Raw genomic sequence first — 19,747 nt, 5'->3', positions numbered from 1 at the left:
TGCGTGCGTGCGTGCGTGCGTGCGTGCGTGCGTGCGTGCGTGCGTGCGTGCGTGCGTGCGTGCGTGCGTGCGTGCGTGCGTGCGTGCGTGCGTGCGTGCGTGCGTGCGTGCGTGCGTGCGTGTGTCACTACAATGACTTTTACCTTATCTTGAATATTTAGTCACTTACTTCATGCAGATAATCAAATGTGTGTTTTGAAAACAACGTACAGTACAGGTTTATTTTATACATACAGTACACAGTACTACATACATATACATGTACAAGAAAACAAAAGACATGAGAAAATGAGAAAACACTCGTTAAATCTTGCTTTTTTGAGTGTGCAGATAACTGACGTTGCAGATAATTGACGTGCGGATAAACGACGTTCTACTTTACTAACAAAATGGTAGAACAATGCAGTCACTTGAAGGCTATTTAAATAAATATCAAATTCGTAAAATTATCAGCAATATTAACAATCTTCATTTTTCTTATTTTACTTATCTTAATTTATTAATTACCGTACCCCAATTCACAACTAAAGTAAATTTTCACCAAGAGCAAAGATGATACATGATAAGCATTAAACCAAAACTTTTAATATTATAGTGCATTCCCCTAGATCTACAATTTTAACCTTAGTTTGCCTCATTATCTACTTGTAAGAAACAAAGAAATGTGTGCACATAAATAAATGCATATTAAATTGCCTGGGCTTTTGCATAGTCAAATGGTTCGATTCCTGGTGGGAGTCCCCAGAATTTTGGCATTGCCCCAGTCTCATGACGACATTTGGGGAGCTACTTGAAAAGAAAGATGTGGTCTTGGAAGCCAGGAAACAGCGGCAATGGAACTAAATGCATTGACCAAGCATCACCTGATGAAAAAGTCACTCTGGCAGGCCTTGGCCCTTGTATGGTTGTTGGACCCTAGAGTTTAGTTTTAGTTTTTAGAAAATTGCATATACTTTCATAATTATATGCATGTTGTGAAATTTTATACAATGAAGGATAAAGTGAATATAGATGTTGTTGTAAATTTTTGTTGGCATGCCATTTGTTTCAAATTTGTAGTTAGGGAGAGTTGATTGATATGCATAAAAATTAACAATGTAATTACACTTACTCTGCATGTTTTTGAAACCAAACGTATTTGTTCACTATTCTCTTGTATACACCTATACACCCGCCTATCATGTTCACTTAGCTATATTGTCAATTGTTAATTATTTTGTATAATTATACATATACTGTATAAATCAATACCATATAGTTATCATAGTTAGCAGATATCTGCCTTATTAGTCAACTAGTAAAAAAAATATGTAGTGTATGCTTCTTGAAAAACAAAAAATATTCACAGTGCTTAAATTTGAATGGAAAATCTACTAATCTCCTAAAGTATTCAAAAGATAGTTGAGGAATTATGTACCTCTGCAGCAACCAACAAGCCAGGAAATGGCAGGCTAGTCAGTTGTGTCAGTTGACACAAACCTGTAGTTGCAAAGAGTAGAAAAATTAAGTTTAAAAAAAAAAGTCAGATTTAAAAAAAAAAATAGTTTTCTTTAGGTGTTCTTAGAGTGTCATTTCATTTCAAGATAAAGATAAAACTTGCTGAAAGAAAAACCAAACCACATGAGGCTTGATTCTCTTTAACTGCTCATTTCATTCGTAGCTATCAAAGGGTTACAAACTCCTAACACTGTCTCAAATTACAAATGCTTCCTTTCCAAGAGCTAGTAATGGCGGTGGCCAAACGATGACGTACTAAAGCATAAACAGGAACAATCATGGCACCAGAAAAGAGTGATTGGGGAGACAGAGGGGGTTGGTGAGAGTAGTAGAGGATGGACTGGTAGAACGGGACATTTATCAACCCTGCACCCCATCAACTGCTGAACAGGAAATGAGTTAAATCTAAGCAGAGAAAAGTTCCATACGGGAATAACAAGGAAATGGATTAACAGAGCAAACATAAAAAAATGATAAACCAGAAATTGGTACAACACCAAAATAAACAGCATAACTACAGGACCTCCCAGATTGCATGGTGGAAACATTGTCACTTCATAATCAAGGAGTCTTGGGTTTGATACCCAGTGGAGTCACATGGTTTTTTGGATCCCACTTCAAACTTTATATTATATATTTTGTTTATTATATTTCTGCTACTTTTGGCCAATCACGAAGATGAGGATGAGTGACAATATGATGGAATTGATGAAAGGACAGTCATGCCCAAGCCAGGATTCGAACCAAGAACCTCTGGCATCATAGCACGCTGTACTAACTGCTCCTCCAAAGGTCGACCCACCTTTAAACTGTAGGACCAGTACCGATTAGCCTATATGTGCATAAAGTGAACCTAAAACAAGAAGAAGAAAACAAAACAACTTGTCAAAAAAACAAGGGTTCTAGATTTGAATCATTGTGGATTGATGTTTCATTGTTTTTCACAGAAATGTCAGTTTCAGGTAATCATCATTCATCTTCATTCTTGTGGTCAGGGGTAGAGAAAACTAAAAATAATTCAGGTGCCAGCCTCTTCTCAGGACACAGCTTTTTTTTTTTTTTTTCAAATACGAGATAAGAAAGCCATGAACCCAACTAATATAGAGCCACACACTGAAAAGTGACCGTAAAGCATATAATAATAACAATACAAGATTGGATTAAAAGTAATTAATTCTTGTGCTGGAGAGGCCTTCCTTAAGAAGGTTTTACTGGTTGACACGTTCTTTAGTCAAAAGAACATGATTTAACTAAAAGAGCAAATAATAAGTTCACATGAAAGACTCAAAAGCATTCGCGTGATGCCTCTCAGGGTATGGGGTAATATATCTGTTAGTTCGTCAAATAAAAATCAAAGTTAAGTTTGCACTAAGAAAAAGGAAGTCTATTTAACTTCTTTGCAAACTAAATACTTATATGCCTAACATATAATCCATGTCACTCAAAGAAATTAAACTTCTTATAATTCAACTTGATCACTCTATTCAAAAACTGAGCCCGAACTCCCAAGTCAAGACTATACACACCCATAATTGCCATGGTAACAGCCCTTACAAGATAAGTATATACAGGTTAGTCACTATCCTGACATTATCAGTGATAGGTAAATTACAGAAATTAAGATTAAAGAACAATAAACATTTGTACAAGAGAAAAGATAATTAATAACAATAAATATTAATGCAATGGGAAAGGACGTGTCACGGTAACAGCATTAATAACTATGCAATACATTCTAACATATGAAAAACTCTACCATATTGCAAAATTTCAAATTCGACCAGCAACGGTGCAAAAATTTATAATGGCATGTTTATTATCTTCTATATATATATATAAATGGATGTATATGTGTGTGTGTGTGGGTATGTATACAGGGTGACTGGTAATTAGATGTATTCCCTGAAAGGGGTTAAAGTAGAGACAATTTGCAATAAATTTGACCATATGATGCCCTGTCCGAAAATTAGTAGTTTTCGAGATAATCGAATTTCAATTGTTTTTTTAAACAATGACAATTTTCCACATAAATAGATGAATTGAGAAAAAACTGGTCATTGTATGGAACTTATTTCAGCGTTTTCTGATAGCTAACAAATAAGTGGTTCGTTGAAAATTAAGTTTTTCCCAAATAACAATCACATGTAAGTAACGGGTGGGTCTAAACTTACAAGTGATGATAAAAAAATTCACTCTTAGTTTACTTGGCAACGTATTAATAACAAAAATGGTATGGCACGAAGCGTACAAATTACTTAAATTACTTCCTTGTTACATCTGCTATCCAACAAGGTACAAATGTTGCTAACATTCACATTTGTGTACAAGAAATAATACTTCATTCATCTTCATGTGAATGGAATCAATGCACAATACAATTAAAGAACATTACACGTCTTGCTCAAAGCACCTCCGTTACGAATGCAGGCACGCAGGTTTTTAAGGACATTTGGTCTCTTAACTCGTGATGTGATGGTGTCCTTGATGTGTTGACCAGCTGTTGAGATCCTGTCCCTGAGCTCTTCTTGCGAGTTTACCTGTGTCTTGTCATGTGGCTCCAAATGTAAAAGTCGAAAGGCTTCAAATCAGGTGATCGAGCTGGCCAGGGAATCGAGCCGCCTCGGTCAATCCATTTCTTTGGGTAATTTTCATCCAGCCACAGTCGCATGCCCAAGCAGAAGTATGGATGGGCGTAATCAACAATCATTTGATCGGGCCATTTTTTCTGCCCCAAATGTTAAAAGGCATCACTTATGAACATTTCTTGAGGAACGGGATGGCAATGTTGTTGGAGGATGTGTCTCTAGCTACAAGACGTGACATAATTTACAAGCATGATGGCTGCCCAGCTCGATCCCCCGATCGATTTGAAGCCTTGCGACTTTTACATTTGGAGCCACATGAAAGACTTAGTTTACAAGACACCGGTAAACTCGCAAGAAGAGCTCAGGGACAGGATCTCAACAGCTGGTCAACACATCAAGGACACCATCACATCACGAGTTAAGAGACCAAATGTCCTTAAAAACCTGCTGCCTGCATTCGTAACGGAGGTGCCCACTTTGAGCAAGACGTGTAATGTTCTTTAATTGTATTGTGCATTGATTCCATTCACATGAAGATGAATGAAGTATTATTTCTTGTATACAAATGTGAATGTTAGCAACATTTGTACCTTGTTGGATAGCAGATGTAACAAGGAAGTAATTTAAGTAATTTGTACGCTTCGTGCCATACCATTTTTGTTATTAATACGTTGCCAAGTAAACTAAGAGTGAATTTTTTTATCATCACTTGTAAGTTTAGACCCACCCGTTACTTACATGTGATTGTTATTTGGGAAAAACTTAATTTTCAACGAACCACTTATTTGTTAGCTATCAGAAAACGCTGAAATAAGTTCCATACAATGACCAGTTTTTTCTCAATTCATCTATTTATGTGGAAAATTGTCATTTTTTAAAAAAAACAATTGAAATTCGATTATCTCGAAAACTACTAATTTTCGGACGGGGCATCATATGGTCAAATTTATTGCAAATTGTCTCTACTTTAACCCCTTTCAGGGAATACATCTAATTACCAGTCACCCTGTATATGTTTGTTCCGGCATAACTTTCGAACGCCTGGAGCAATTCCAACCAAATTTGGTACACATATCACTTGCAATCTGGAAATAACCTTTTTTGGGTTAAAACATCCCTGACACCCCTAGAGGTGGGGTGGGAAGGGGTGACATGTAAAAATAATCGTGAACGACCGATATTAAATTCCGCACAGACAGACATCTGGGGCTCTATGCAATCCCGCACAACGAGTGTTTCTCAGGGTGTCTAACATTCAGGCTGATATTCAGGTTGATATGACTTTGTGTTCCGAAAATGACCGATATTAGTGTGGAATCCATAGTTTACGGGGTCGCTAAGATGAATAGTGACAGTCCCAATGCCGTTCAACTCCAAGTTCATTATGCACTATAGTTAGAATTCATTATTTTCCTATCTAATAGAACATTGGGATAAATAAATACCTGGGCAACTGGGTAATCAGGTAGTCTATATATATAAAAATGTATGTATGTTTGTTCCAGTATAACTCCTGGATCGATTTCAACCAAACTTGGTACACATATCACTTGCAATCTGGAAAGAAATAATGTGGGGGTAAGACACCTCTGGCACCCCTAGAAGTGGGAGTTGGAAGGAGTGACATGTAAAAATAATCGAAAATGACCAATATTAGTGTGGAATCCATAGTTTTCGGGGTCGCTAAGATGAATAGTGACACTCCCAATGCCCTTCAACTCCAAGTTCATTACCTATCGGGATGGGGGATGAGAGGGGGTGAAAAATAAAATGTCAAAAATGACCTAGATTAGTGTCAAATCCATAGTTTTCATGGTCGCTAAGCTAATTGGCGACATTCACGATGACCAAACTTGGTACACATGAGACTTACAATCTGGAAAGAAATACTGTGGGGGTAAGACACCCCTGCCACTCGTAGGGGTGAGGTGGGAAGAGGGTGACATGTAAAAATAATCGAAAATGACCGATATTAGTGTGGAATCTATAGTTTTCTGGCTCGCTAAGATGAATAGTGACACTCCCAATACCGTTCAACTCCAAGACACCCCTGGCACCCCTAGGGGTGGGGGTGGGAAGGGGTTGACATGTAAAACAACCAATATTAGTGTGGAAGTCATAGTTTTCTGGCTCGCTAAGATGAATAGTGACATTCCCAATGCCGTTCAACTCCACGATACCTCTGGCACCTCTAGGGTTGGGGGTGAGAAGGTAGTGGCATGTAAAAATAATCTAAAACGACCGATATTAGTGTGGAATCCATAGTTTACGGGGTCGCTAAGATGAATAGTGACACTCCCAATGCAATTCAACTCCAAGTTAATTTTACACTATAGTTAGAATTCATTATTTTCCTGCAGAGTGGCTACAGACAAGCAGAAATGAAATTCCCTGACTTTTCCAGGTTTTCCAAGAAAAATTAAATATTTTTCCCTGACAATTATAAAATAATAAAGTCATACAGATCCAGGCATGGATTCTGTAACATACTAATACTATCTTCAGAGAACCTCACTGCAAAATTGTGAATTTGGAAAATTATTACAAATCACAAGCAATTCAAGCAAAAAAGTTCTGATGGCATCTGTATGCGGAGCCAGTGGTCAGAGCGGGACACACATATGCAGGAAGGAAGAGGTGGCATATCACTCTAATCTGGTGCAGTTGTTTCAGGTCAGTGGTAGGAGAATGATGGCAGCTCTCATACAGTCTCCCACCGACTGCAAGATACGTACGGTAATCAGATATGTGCAGACTCAGAAGCTGGCATAGAGCCATCAGCAATCGAGTGAGGTGTAGAGACCAGAAGTCTTTGAGTGACAATATGGTCATAAGATGGTGCACACAATTCATGGAAGGTCGATCCAACGTGCACTACCCCACACAGTTAAGTGCAAGCGGGCACTTTTGCATCAAGTGAGATATCTTGGACCACTCCCTATACACTCCAGAACTTACACGTATAGACTATCATCTCTTTTTGCAGCTGAAGAGGTTGATAGAAGAACAACATTTTGACAGTTATGCTGCGGTACAGATGGTTCCAGTCTTTCATGTCAGACACATATGCAATGGGCAAACCAAATTTGGTGCAATGCTATGACAAATGTCAGAACAACGGTGATGAATATGTCAAAAATTGAGTTAGGAGTTACTGTTAATTACTAATAATTCTTGTTTTATTTATGGCCAATCAGTAGGAACCTTGATTTTCTAAATTGGTGTTATTCTTTTTTTACAATTCGGTGTGATTTTTCTCAAAATTAGCATTTTCTGGCAAATATACCTAAATTATACCATAGTGTTTTGAAACTAGTGTTTTAAATTGTATGTCACGGCTTACAACTGTTCATGAGAGTTTGGCATGTTGGAACTGATATTTGAGGAAGTTATTTTCAATTTTTTTTCCAGTGGACAAATACTGATGTTACAGGTCCGTGTGGTGGTAGATGAAAACTCGATATTGCCGATCGTTCCAATAGAAGTTGAAAAATCATGGGAAACACAGGGTTTCAGTGGAATTATATCATGTATAACATGTATTATAGTTTTCTCTTGGTTAAAATGTTGGAAAATGTGCACGTTCTACATGGGCGAATCAAAAAGTAAGTTACACCCGAGCTGCGTTCCTGTACTAAAAGAGAGAAAATAATCACACTTGGTGGCAGCACTGTCTGGAATGTATTCTCCCCATACTCGAAGCAGCTATGCTGCAGCTGCTTTAATATGAGAGTAGTCACCGTTGTCAGTATGGTGTGTCGTACTGAGGTGGCATTCAACACTGAGTTGCGCTCAGTCGTCCGATTTTTGTGGACACGAAGGCATAATCAGAGTGAAATCCATCGCCAAATTGTCGAGGTGTATGGTGAGAATGCAATGTCACACCCCATGATCAGGAAATGGTGCCAGATGTTCGAAGAGGAAAGAGCGAACGTGAACGACGAACAGTGTGTTGGGCAGTCTGCAACTGTGAACACTATCAACAAAACGGAGCATGTGAATGCAATCATCCTTGCCAACCTCAACGTGAAAATTAAGAGAGATTGCAAGTGAACTGAACATATCATACGATAGCGTGTCTATGCTGATTCATGACCAGTCGGGTGTATAGTAAAGTGTGCTCTTACTGGGTGCCATTGTTAACCGATGAGCACAAAAGTCAACTCAATTGAAATTGGACGGAATATTTACACACAAGAAATCGAAAAATGGTCACACGATTCAAAAAGTGCTTGGAATACCTTGGTGACTGTCGAAAAAAAGTGAAATGTTCATACATTTTTGTCCAATAATTATTTTCTTTCTAATGTGTTTTGTTTGTTTTATACAGGGGGTGTAACTTACTTTTTGATTTGCCCTAGTACATGCACAACAATGGCATATTTGGTTTATTAAGCCTATAAAACACAAGACTGCTGGATTTCACAGTAATTTTAGTGTTTAAGAACATTTTTTTTAATTCGTGAAAAAGGCAACAATTTGCATTTTATGCCAAATTCACATTATTTCGCTATTTTGGATGGGTGAAAAATGTGTCCACATATTACTGCAGATTCACAAATTCTAGTTTGCAGCAATTAACATTTTTCAGTGTTATCGCACATGAGTCGTTCCATGTCAAATCACCCAGAGGTGGTTGCTTGACCATTTTGTTAATTTTTTATATTTTCACCATAGGTGGTCTTGCTAGTGACCCGCTCAAAAATATTTTTTTTTTTTCAAAAATCTTCCGCCATCTTGGATTTCTGCTCATTTTTCATCACTGCGGGAAGCAAAAATGAGTGTTTACAAGGGTTTTGAAAAAAGGTTGCTGTGTGATTTCTATTACAGATGGAATGTTCTAGTTTTCACTGCCTGAAAGTAGAGATTCTGGCCTTTCAGAAAATGTATATATATGTAAGGTAAGAATTAAGTAACTGGGACTTTAATGGGTTTCAATATAGCCATCGTAACGGGAAATTTTGCCAATTTTAAAGGTCTGTAAAATCAAAAGGGCTTGAAACCACAGGATGGAATTATTTTTGCAAGAACTATGAGTGGAAGGCTTTTCAGCCATGGTGAAACAAATCCGGGGTTGTAAGCCCTTCTGTCCGATTTTTAGTTCCAAAATCCGAAAATTTCCAAAATTTGTGAATTTCAATGTCAAATATCTCTAAAGGGGGACCTGCCAAAAATTAGAAATTTTGGCCATGGATACTCCTACTAGTACTTAGTAAAACCTGTCAATTTCATTTTGGGGTTCACACCGATGTTCATGTTACAGGCTGTCAAATATCTCTAAAAATGACATCGTGAAAACATAATAATAAATAGGCCTAAAGTGACCTGATTTCCATTATTTTATAATCTAGTTATTTTATAAGGGTAAACAGAAATTAAAATAGATAAACTAGTTAGTTACTAGTTGATATATTTCAATATATACTTAGTGTGCTTTTGTTAATAAAAATCAAATCAAATCAAAATCACTTTTTGGATTGAGAAGACAAATGTTAGTAAACAAACAAGAGTACTATTATGTCAGTAAGTATACACAAGTTGCATGCACATGTTTCTTAAAGGTTTATAAATATCCAATACTATCAAACCTTTCTTAATACATCCACTCTGATACATAACAAGTGTATGCGAAATATAACATAATATATACAACAATTGTCTGCGAAATATAACATAAGCTACCTGTAAGCATTTAAACGCTTGAGAATATACGTATTCAAGTTCTTCCTCTATTTTTTGTATCACAGTCACATATACACTGTGATATACACAGTTTACAATTACAATTACACAAGACTTAAAATTACATGAACTGAATCCTGATTTGGACAATTCTGATGATGACTACGAGAAAAAAATTACTTACAAACAATGGATAACAACAGATCGTTGCAATTTGATCACTGTTGTAGAAACAATTTCAGAGTTTAGAGAAAATTTAGCTTCAAAGTTACTGCAATTAAAAAGTCACCACTTTATTGCTCAGAGTCAATCAGAATTTTGCAAAAGAACGAAAGAAAGTCTTTCTCCAGATGAATGTGTAGTGATTGGTGATTTCTCTGAAAACTTCACATTTGTTGTACAAGATGAAATCCAGAGTTACCACTGGATTAATGCTCAAGCTACTGTCCACCCCTTTTGTGTCTACTTTAAGACTAATTCTTCTGATGATCTATGTATCAAACGTCTTTGTATTATAAGTGACTGCATTGTACACAACACAACTGCTGTTTACGCTTTCCAAAAGCAGCTGATTCCATTTGTTCAAACGTTCATCCCAAATCTAAAGAAAATTTATTATTTCTCAGATGGCTCAGGAGCCCAATATAAGAACAGAAAGAATTTTTCTAACTTATGTAAGCATAAACAGGACTTCGGTGTGGCTGCTGAGTGGCATTTTTTTTGCCACAAGCCATGGCAAGGGTCCTTGTGATGGGATTGGTGGGACGGTAAAAAGACTTGTGGCAAAGGCAAGTCTGCAGCGACCAACTGAGGGCCATATTTTTACACCAAAGGACATGCATGAGTTTTGTGTGGAAAATATTAAAGGATAAACTTCATCATGGTGACTGAAAGTGACAAAAAATGAGCAAGGGTTTCTGAATGACCGCTTCAATGAAGCTCATAGATTTGAAGGAACAAGATATCACCACTGCTACATACCCAAGGACTCTTCAACTCTTCTCATCAGTAGAATATCTGCATCATTTCAAATTAATCATGTAGAGTTCAGAATTGATGACTCACCACGAATATTTCATTTTAATGAAATAATTGAAAATGACAATGTCGTCTGCATTTACAATAACAGGTGGTATGTAAAAAAAATAAAATAATAAAGTGTTCCCCTGTGCTTAGCACCACACCATGAAGGTGTATAGGGGGTGTGGGGGTAACGCCCCACACTTTCTTAATCCGGTCGTGAGTGGGGGTGATGTGATCAGCACCATGCCCCTGACCGCCTTTACCCCCCAGGTTTCCCCAGGTAAACATGTTATTCGACGCTGGGTGGGCGCCGGGGCCGCTTCCATCATTAGAAAAGTTCCCGGATTTGAACCAGCCGGGGATCGAACCTGGGACCTTTAGCATGGTAGTCAGACGCGTTACCGACTGAGCCACCGCGGCCACTAACAGGTGGTATGTAGGTAAAGTAATTGAAATGTCAAAAGAAAACAATGATGTTAAAGTGATGTTCTTCAATCCTGGTGGACCATCAACGAGCTTTACTTTACAAAGAAATGATGTTGCTTGGGTGAAGTTGAACAATATAATTGATGTTCTGACACCATGTGACTTCACCACTGTTACTGGGAGAACATACAACATTTTACTCAACAGGAAAACACAGAACTGTCACACTTACAAGCACATAAGAAGAAATAGTCCGTTGATCAATCATCTCCGTGCCAATCAGTGTTTTCAGGATCAAGCACCAGTCGGATATTTTTTCTTTTTTTCATGGCTCCATGGATTGAGAGAGACAAGATCCCCTGTAACTTTGATGTCCATGTGTAGATATGTATATATTTATTGATGTAATGTTGTATTATGTGTAGTGATATATGGAATTGTAAATGTCATTGTGATGTAATATATTGAATTGCAAACTGTGTATATCATAGTGGTATATGTAACTGGGATACAAAAATAGAGGAAGAACTTGAATACGTATATTCTCAAGCGTTTAAATGCTTACAGGTAGCTTATGTTATATTTCGCAGACAATTGTTGTATATATTATGTTATATTTCGCATACACTTGTTATGTATCAGAGTGGATGTATTAAGTAAGGTTTGATAGTATTGGATATTTATAAACCTTTAAGAAACATGTGCATGCAACTTGTATATACTTACTGACATAATAGTACTCTTGTTTGTTTACTAACATTTGTCTTCTCAATCCAAAAAGTGATTTTGATTTGATTTGATTTTTATTAACAAAAGCACACTAAGTATATATTGAAATATATCAACTAGTAACTAACTAGTTTATCTATTTTAATTTCTGTTTACCCTTATAAAATAACTAGATTATAAAATAATGGAAATCAGGTCACTTTAAGCCTATTTATTATTATGTTTTCACGATGTCATTTTTAGAGATATTTGACAGCCTGTAACATGAACATCGGTGTGAACCCCAAAATGAAATTGACAGGTTTTACTAAGTACTAGTAGGAGTATCCATGGCCAAAATTTCTAATTTTTGGCAGGTCCCCCTTTAGAGATATTTGACCTTGAAATTCACAAATTTTGGAAATTTTCGGATTTCGGAACTAAAAATCGGACAGAAGGGCTTACAACCCCGGATTTGTTTCACCATGGCTGAAAAGCCTTCCACTCATAGTTCTTGCAAAAATAATTCCATCCTGTGGTTTCAAGCCCTTTTGATTTTACAGACCTTTAAAATTGGCAAAATTTCCCGTTACGATGGCTATATTGAAACCCATTAAAGTCCCAGTTACTTAATTCTTACCTTACATATATATACATTTTCTGAAAGGCCAGAATCTCTACTTTCAGGCAGTGAAAACTAGAACATTCCATCTGTAATAGAAATCACACAGCAACCTTTTTTCAAAACCCTTGTAAACACTCATTTTTGCTTCCCGCAGTGATGAAAAATGAGCAGAAATCCAAGATGGCGGAAGATTTTTGAAAAAAAAAAATTCTTTTTGAGCAGGTCACTAGCAAGACCACCTATGGTGAAAATATAAAAAATTAACAAAATGGTCAAGCAACCAATTGATTTAAAATTGGGTGATTTCACATGGAATGACTCACATGCAAAATATCAAGGTCCCTACTAAACGGAACACCTTCTGGACTCCCCTCGTATAAATCAGTAGGAGAAATGTGAATATTTAGCAGGGCTGGCAGAGAAAGGTCGATTACTGAAGAAAGTGATATGCTTTCAAGATTGAATGATTCAAGTAATTATTATATTAAAATATTTACTTATTTATTATTATTTCATAACACTGGGTGGGCATTAACTTTATTCAGTGCCAGATTAACAATAATCTCTCATGGGTTTAAATAGGGCAGAGGGGCAGGGTGAATTGCAATGCGAATGTATTAGGCGCATCCAGAAAGTAAGTTTCCCTGGGGTTGTGCACAAAAAGGAAACATTATTCATTCAATGATTTATTGCCACAGATACAGCACTTATCCAGTTACTTGTCAACATAATTCCCGCCAGAATTCAGTCACTTGTCATAGTGTGGGACCAACTTCTGTATACCTGCATCTTAGAAGTCTGCCACCTGGGCATCGAACCACTGTGTGACAGCCATCTGAACCTCTTCGTCGCTGTGAAAATGTTGACCGGACAGGGACATTTTCAGGTGCAAGAACAGGTGGCAATCACTGGGAGAGAGATCCGGGCTGTACGATGGATGATCGATCACCTCCCAACCAAACCTGTCCAATGGATGATCGAACACCTCCCAACCGAACCTGTCCAGAAGGGCTGCAGTGCACCTAGCCATATGTGGTTTCGCATTGTCATGCAGCAAGATCACCTCGGCACTGATCTTACCACGTCGCTTATTCTGAATGGCTCCTTGCAATGTCCCCAGTGTTTCACAATAACGGTTAGCGTTCACAGTCTCATCTCTGGGCAGAAAGTCGATGAGCAGAATGCCTTGTCTGTCCCAGAACACCGTGCACATCACTTTTCGCGCCGACACAGTCTGTTTGAACTTCACCCTGCATGGAGATCCACTGTGATGCCAATGCATGGACTGTTGCTTGCTTTCTGGGGTGCTGTATGCAACCCATGTTTCATCCTCTGTGATGATCCGGTTGAGAAAATCGTCATCATCATGGTAACGCTACATAAATGTCAGCGCCGTGCCCATGCACTTTCCATTGTGTTCGGACGTCAGTTGTTTCGGCACCCACCGGGCACACAATTCCCGGAACAAGAAGCATTTGGTAACAATGTCGTGCAACAACGACCAAGAAATCTGCGGGAAATGGCTGTTGAGTTCCGTGATCATGACAATCCTCCAATATGCGCTGCTGCACCTGCTCCACAAGCTCGTCAATAACAGCTGATGGCCACCCACTGCGCTCGTCGTCATACACATTTTTGCCAGTCTTCAGTAAGTGTCCTGCACCAACAATGCACCATCTGCTTGCTCATGACGTCTGGCCCATACACCTGACACAGCTGACGATGAATTTCGATCGGCGCTATGTTTTGTGCATTCAAAAACTTGATCACCGAACGAACCTCGCGCACAGCGGGAGATGGAATAACAGCCGCCATGTTTCATTGCTGCCGCGATGCTACTGAGGACTTTCGGGAGGCGTCTTCTAGGACATTCACTAACCAGGGCATGTGCCTCTCACTCTTGCCCAAAACTGGTTTCAATATGCATGGCCTGCCACCAGTGGGCGAGTGGGAAACTTACTTTCTGGATGCACCTAATAACAGAAAACTGAGGTTGGGAGCATGCACTTGTCAATTTTTTATAATGTTTATGAATGCACATATCTGTTTCACTTTGTTGTGATATTATTCAATAGTTATCCCGATCTGTTAGATTCTTCTTAATGTCATTGTAAAAGGTATGTTAACCAAGGGCGCGAAATTTCCGGTCGCCAGGTCGCCATTGGCGACCAAAAGTTTTGGGCTGGCAACTAAAATTTTGTTGTTTCAAATGATTGTCAAACATGCCTCAAGACTTCACCTTTTGAGAGAAACGGCAGAAGTTATAGAAGAAATTCTAAAACTGAGTGATATCCACACTATTAGGTGGTTAGCCAGCAAAGAACGTGCAAAAAGAGCTCTCTTGCAATCATGGAAAGCTGTTGTGACACATCTTGAACAGGTGGCCCATAGAAAAGACAATGATGGCGCTAAAGCTAAGGATTTGCTGAAAAGTTTGAAGCAATTTAAATTTGTTAAGCTTCTGTACTTCCTTTTGGATGTCTACGGGAAATTGAACCCTTTAAGCGTGGGACTACAAAATAAGAATATTTTGATTTCATCTCTGAAAATAAGAATTGAACACTGTATTTCAGTTTTGGCTGACCTGGAATCTAATGTTGGACCAAGCGAACAAGATTTCTTGGACCATGTATCCATTTCAGGGAAGATCAGGGATGTGCAAGTGTTTCAGACTGTTAGAGGAAACTTAATTAACAATGCGAAGGTGTACATCACAGAAACATTGCCGTCTATGTCAACAAATGCGATTGCATCTCTGCATGTTTTCGAAACCTTGGGTTGGCCTCCCAAAGAAAATATTCTTCAGTTTGGGATAGAAGAAATAAAGAAGATCTACATATACTTTAACCCGATCCTTTATAATGAGAAAATGGATGTTCTGTCAGCAGAATGGACAGAATACAAACTTTTGTTTCCTTCTCCAGCTTTGAATCAGACGCTGGAGAAAATCCACAGTGCCGAGTGTTCAGCAAGATTCCCCAACTTGCTCCAGATTTTGATATTTTGTGCTGTTCTACCAGTGAGCACAGCCTCATGTAAGGGAGGTTTCAGCTGTCACAACAGACTTCAACACTACTTACAGGAACTCTGTGAAGACTGAGACACTGGATGATTTGCTCAGAGTTTCCGTAAACGGACCCCCCCCCCCCCCAATCCTCCCTGTCAGAGTTTGACCCAGCAGCTGCGATTGATAAGTGGTACTTCAGTGCAGAACGACAGCGCTACACAAACATTAATATTTAATAATTGCTCATATTTTTATTATTTATCAATATAAAAGTCCAAAGATTTTAGTCCGGCGACTGATTTCAAACTTGAAATTTCATGCCCTGTGTTAAGCTGTGCAAGACCAATATTATGCTGGGGGGTTGAAAGAAAACCTTTGTACGCATTGCTACATTAAATAAGGTTAAGTGAAGAGTAATAAAATTATTCTAGTGGCATTTTTTGCAGTGGTGCAGCAGTCTAAAGTTCTATTTATCATTGCGACTTTTGTTGGATGTCACATCCGACAAACATAAACGACAAAAAAATGTCATACCACAGATAAGGGCATATAGTTAGTTAGTTATATACCCTTATCTGTGGTCATACTGGGACATCAGATTAATAAGAGCCCATAGCATGCATTTTTTGTCAGATGTCGCAGATAACAAATTTATTTTTTTAACAGAAGATTCCAAACACAGCATTAGCCATTTTACATTGGAATGAACTAACAACCGAAAATAACAAGAATTGAGTTGAGTTGGTGTTTTAAGTCTACTTTATGCACAGTAAGGCTAATCGGGACTGGACCTACAATTTTAAAGTGGGACCCAAACCACCATGTGTCTGTCTCCACCGGGTATCGAACAGGGACCCCTTGATTACAAGGTGCGCTACCACTATGCCATCAGGGAGGCCAAAAATAACAAGAAAAATAATAACAAAACTAATATTACATGTGATGAAGTGACTTACATATTTTAATCAACAGCTTTCTAAAACGTGCCCAATTTTCAAAAATGTCTATTTGATTTGTTAAACTATTGAATTGGCTGGGCAGTCTGTAGAACAGAAAATAAATGTCGAAGTGGTATGTTTGACCAAAATTACATGCACAAAAAGTTTCTTCAATGAACTGTGGTTCCACACCAGAGATATACAGTCACAGACTATTCTGGGTTGTAACTATTCCATTGAAAACTAATGAAATTGTTACTACCCATAACTGGTTGAGACTGTACAAGGATCTGTTTATGCATGTAATTTTTGTCAGATGTTGAAGTCTGAAAACAGCCAACAAAAATTAATTCCATAAGAGTGCAATGCATGTGATTTTTGTCGCATCATGTAGTGAGACATTTTGTCAAAATGTGATACAGGACAACAACCACATGCATCAATGAAGCCTAAATGTTCGTCCAACAAATGCTGAACACTACATTCAACAAATTGAAGGGTTGCATAGTGTCCATATTTGTTTCAGTGTTCCTTCAGAATGTCCAACAAAATGCCATACTACGATGTCCAACAACTATCAGATGCCGCCACAGTGGTTGTGCCCCTGCCCTCCCCCTTGCATCTGTTGACAGCTCTGTTCCCTTACTACTCCCATACAGACAAGAAGAAATGATAATTTAATGCATTTCCATGTAATATTTAGAGGTTTATCAAATTTTTCAGCCCCTCCAGAAATTTCTCCTCCCACCTCCCATCACTGGTTTCTAGCATTGTGGTTGTGTTGCATATAAAAGGGTCCTAAAACTTGGCAACAAGATTTCAAGATTTCCTGTTGGCACGCAGGACTTCATAATGACATCTTTCAAAGAAAATGCCTGGCACATTCATTCCAACGAAAAAGAAAATAAAGTCAATCAGGACAAAATTCCGTGACTTTTTTGACCTCTTACATTCCCTGACTTTTCCTAGTTTTCCAGGTCTGTCGCCACCCTGAACTGTCTAATAGACAATTGATATAAATAAATACCCGGGCAAAGCTGGGCAATCAGCTAGTTGTGACATAAAAGATACACGCAATACAGAAAACACACAAACATTAAAGAACATGTACTGTACTCGTTAGTCCCCTCCCCCACCAAAAAAGTAAGGAAATTACCATATAAGTGAATTCTTATTATTAAAAACAATTTTTTTTAAAGTAGATTTGAAAATTCAGGTGCCATCTGAAAATTTTCTATCCCCTGGTTGTGATTAATGTACAAATGATGACAAAATCCCAGATTTCTTATCCGAATACTTAATCCAGGATCTGATATCTGAATCTTCATATCCACACATCCCTAGTTATTACACTGATATTGCCAATCAACATTATAAATTGACTATCTTTGGCAGTGGCTGTAGTTGTAGTGAACCTGAGATAAACTTAAACTTAATATACAGAGTACCTATGAGATTTTGACAGATTGGCTTAGTAGGCAATGTACTGATAGTGACAGATTGCCAAGTTCAAACCCTAGTAGAGACATTTAGAATCTCCTTTGCATCAGAAATTTTACCTAGGTTTTCTTTTAAAAAAAAAAAGCATCTTACCAATATTTTGTCTGCTTTGGCTTCACTTATCCCCTTTATGGTGAGGAGGTGTTTCTTTGGGGCAAATGCCACTGCTTCCACAGTGTAATAACCAGCTTCTTGCAGCTTCTTCACATCAGCAGCACTTATTCCATGACTCTGCAAATATTAGCATACACTACATCCAGTGCTTTCTCTTAAACCTAATTTCATGCTTCCTTACAAAATTGAGTTGTACAAATAATTATTGATTACAGTCACGCATCTTTCCATACAAAAGTGGAAATACATAATCAGAGTTCCCACTCATTTTGCCAAACCAAATTCCCTGATTTTGCTGCCAAATTTCCAGTATTTTCATATAACTTTCCAGACAAGTTCATAATGTTAATTACCTTATGATTTGGCACACGCAGAATATGTACTATGTAGAAATTTGAGCGAAAAATTGTGGTAATTTACATCTTTATGCTCAGAGAAACTGAGCATTGTTGATGTCATCAGGGTTTCAAGGGCAACAGATCTATTGCAGTAGTACTGGCAGAGGGAATTCCACACAGGTAAAATAGTGACAGTGAAAAATCAGATGAAGTCGGGACTGTCTCAATAGGTCAGTTGGGGAGCAATGGCACAGTATGCCAGAGACACAGGATCAAGTCCTGGTTGAGCCTGCATTTTCCCCTCAAATTTCTACATTTTATAATGCTTTAATATATTAAACCTCAAACAACAGTGTGTGTTTGCCAGTGAACCCATGAGCTACGAATGTGTTTTCAGTGGGAAGTTTAAACTTCCACATGATTTTAAATAAAATTTTATATCCCTGGAATGAAAAACACCAGAGACAAATTATACCTAGAGTACACATTGGACTATAAGCCTGAGGTAGAAAAAACATATTTTCTGTAATCGGTTAGATGAAGATGAAAGAAAGAAAAATACTATCTTTTTCACGAAATTGAAATTGATTGGATCCACATACAGGCAACGCCAAGATGTGAAGTTAAAAAACAGTACCTGCATATTGCCTGATATGTTTCCAAACATCAGAAATGAGAAAAGAGCATTGTTGTCAAAATCAATGGAAAAAAGACATGGACATAATTTTCAGGACATCCCCCCCACCAATATAACAAGAATGAAATTAAATTATACTAATTGTTAATTATATACCTCAAGACTCATGCATAACTCAAAACGTGTATCTCTGACCATTATCAGTCACAGTGGCCAGAATAAAAAAAAATAAGTCAGCTAAAGCACTTAACGTGATTATTTGTACAACCCATATGGAAGTACAGCACCACATTTCAACCTGGTGGCATAAAAGTTAACTTTTTAAAAAAAAAATTATCGCCATCCTCTTCCCCATGGTCCACATAGTGGATTCACCAAATTTCAGAGTTCTAGGATGCCTCAAACAGGCTACAGAAGGCTCTGAGTTGGGTAACTTTAATTCTGGCCACCCGGTTTGTCCTAAAAGTCACATACGAGAAAAAGCTCCTTGTTCCATCATGGAACAAGCCGTAGTTTAAGGGTTAATACATAAATGTTAAGTCTTTAAGTTTGCATACTAAGAAAACAAATTAAGTTTTCTTAGTATGTATATTAGCTGTATATTTCTACATGTCTGTAATTAACAATTAGCATCAGTTTCACGCTCCTATGCAGCATAATTCCATTA

The 19,747-nt window shown here is 37.9% G+C and overlaps 1 protein-coding gene across 3 annotated transcripts in view; it reads right to left on the bottom strand.

The window, feature by feature from the left end:
- spn-A (RAD51 recombinase homolog spn-A) overlaps window positions 1-19,747 on the bottom strand; it is a 61,116-nt gene that overhangs the window by 19,564 nt on the left and 21,805 nt on the right. For all 3 annotated transcript variants that reach the window (XM_083119899.1, XM_083119898.1, XM_083119900.1), the window contains exon 3: window positions 18,085-18,222. In XM_083119899.1, coding sequence (XP_082976025.1) covers window positions 18,085-18,222 — 138 coding nt within the window. The remainder of the gene's footprint in view (window positions 1-18,084; window positions 18,223-19,747) is intronic.

Source organism: Lepisma saccharinum, chromosome 3 (genome assembly GCF_977018435.1).
Source record: "Lepisma saccharinum chromosome 3, izLepSacc3.1, whole genome shotgun sequence".
Classification (NCBI taxonomy): domain Eukaryota; kingdom Metazoa; phylum Arthropoda; class Insecta; order Zygentoma; family Lepismatidae; genus Lepisma; species Lepisma saccharinum.
The sequence above is the reverse complement of the archived record's forward strand: the minus strand, read 5'-3'. Positions and strand labels throughout refer to the sequence as shown.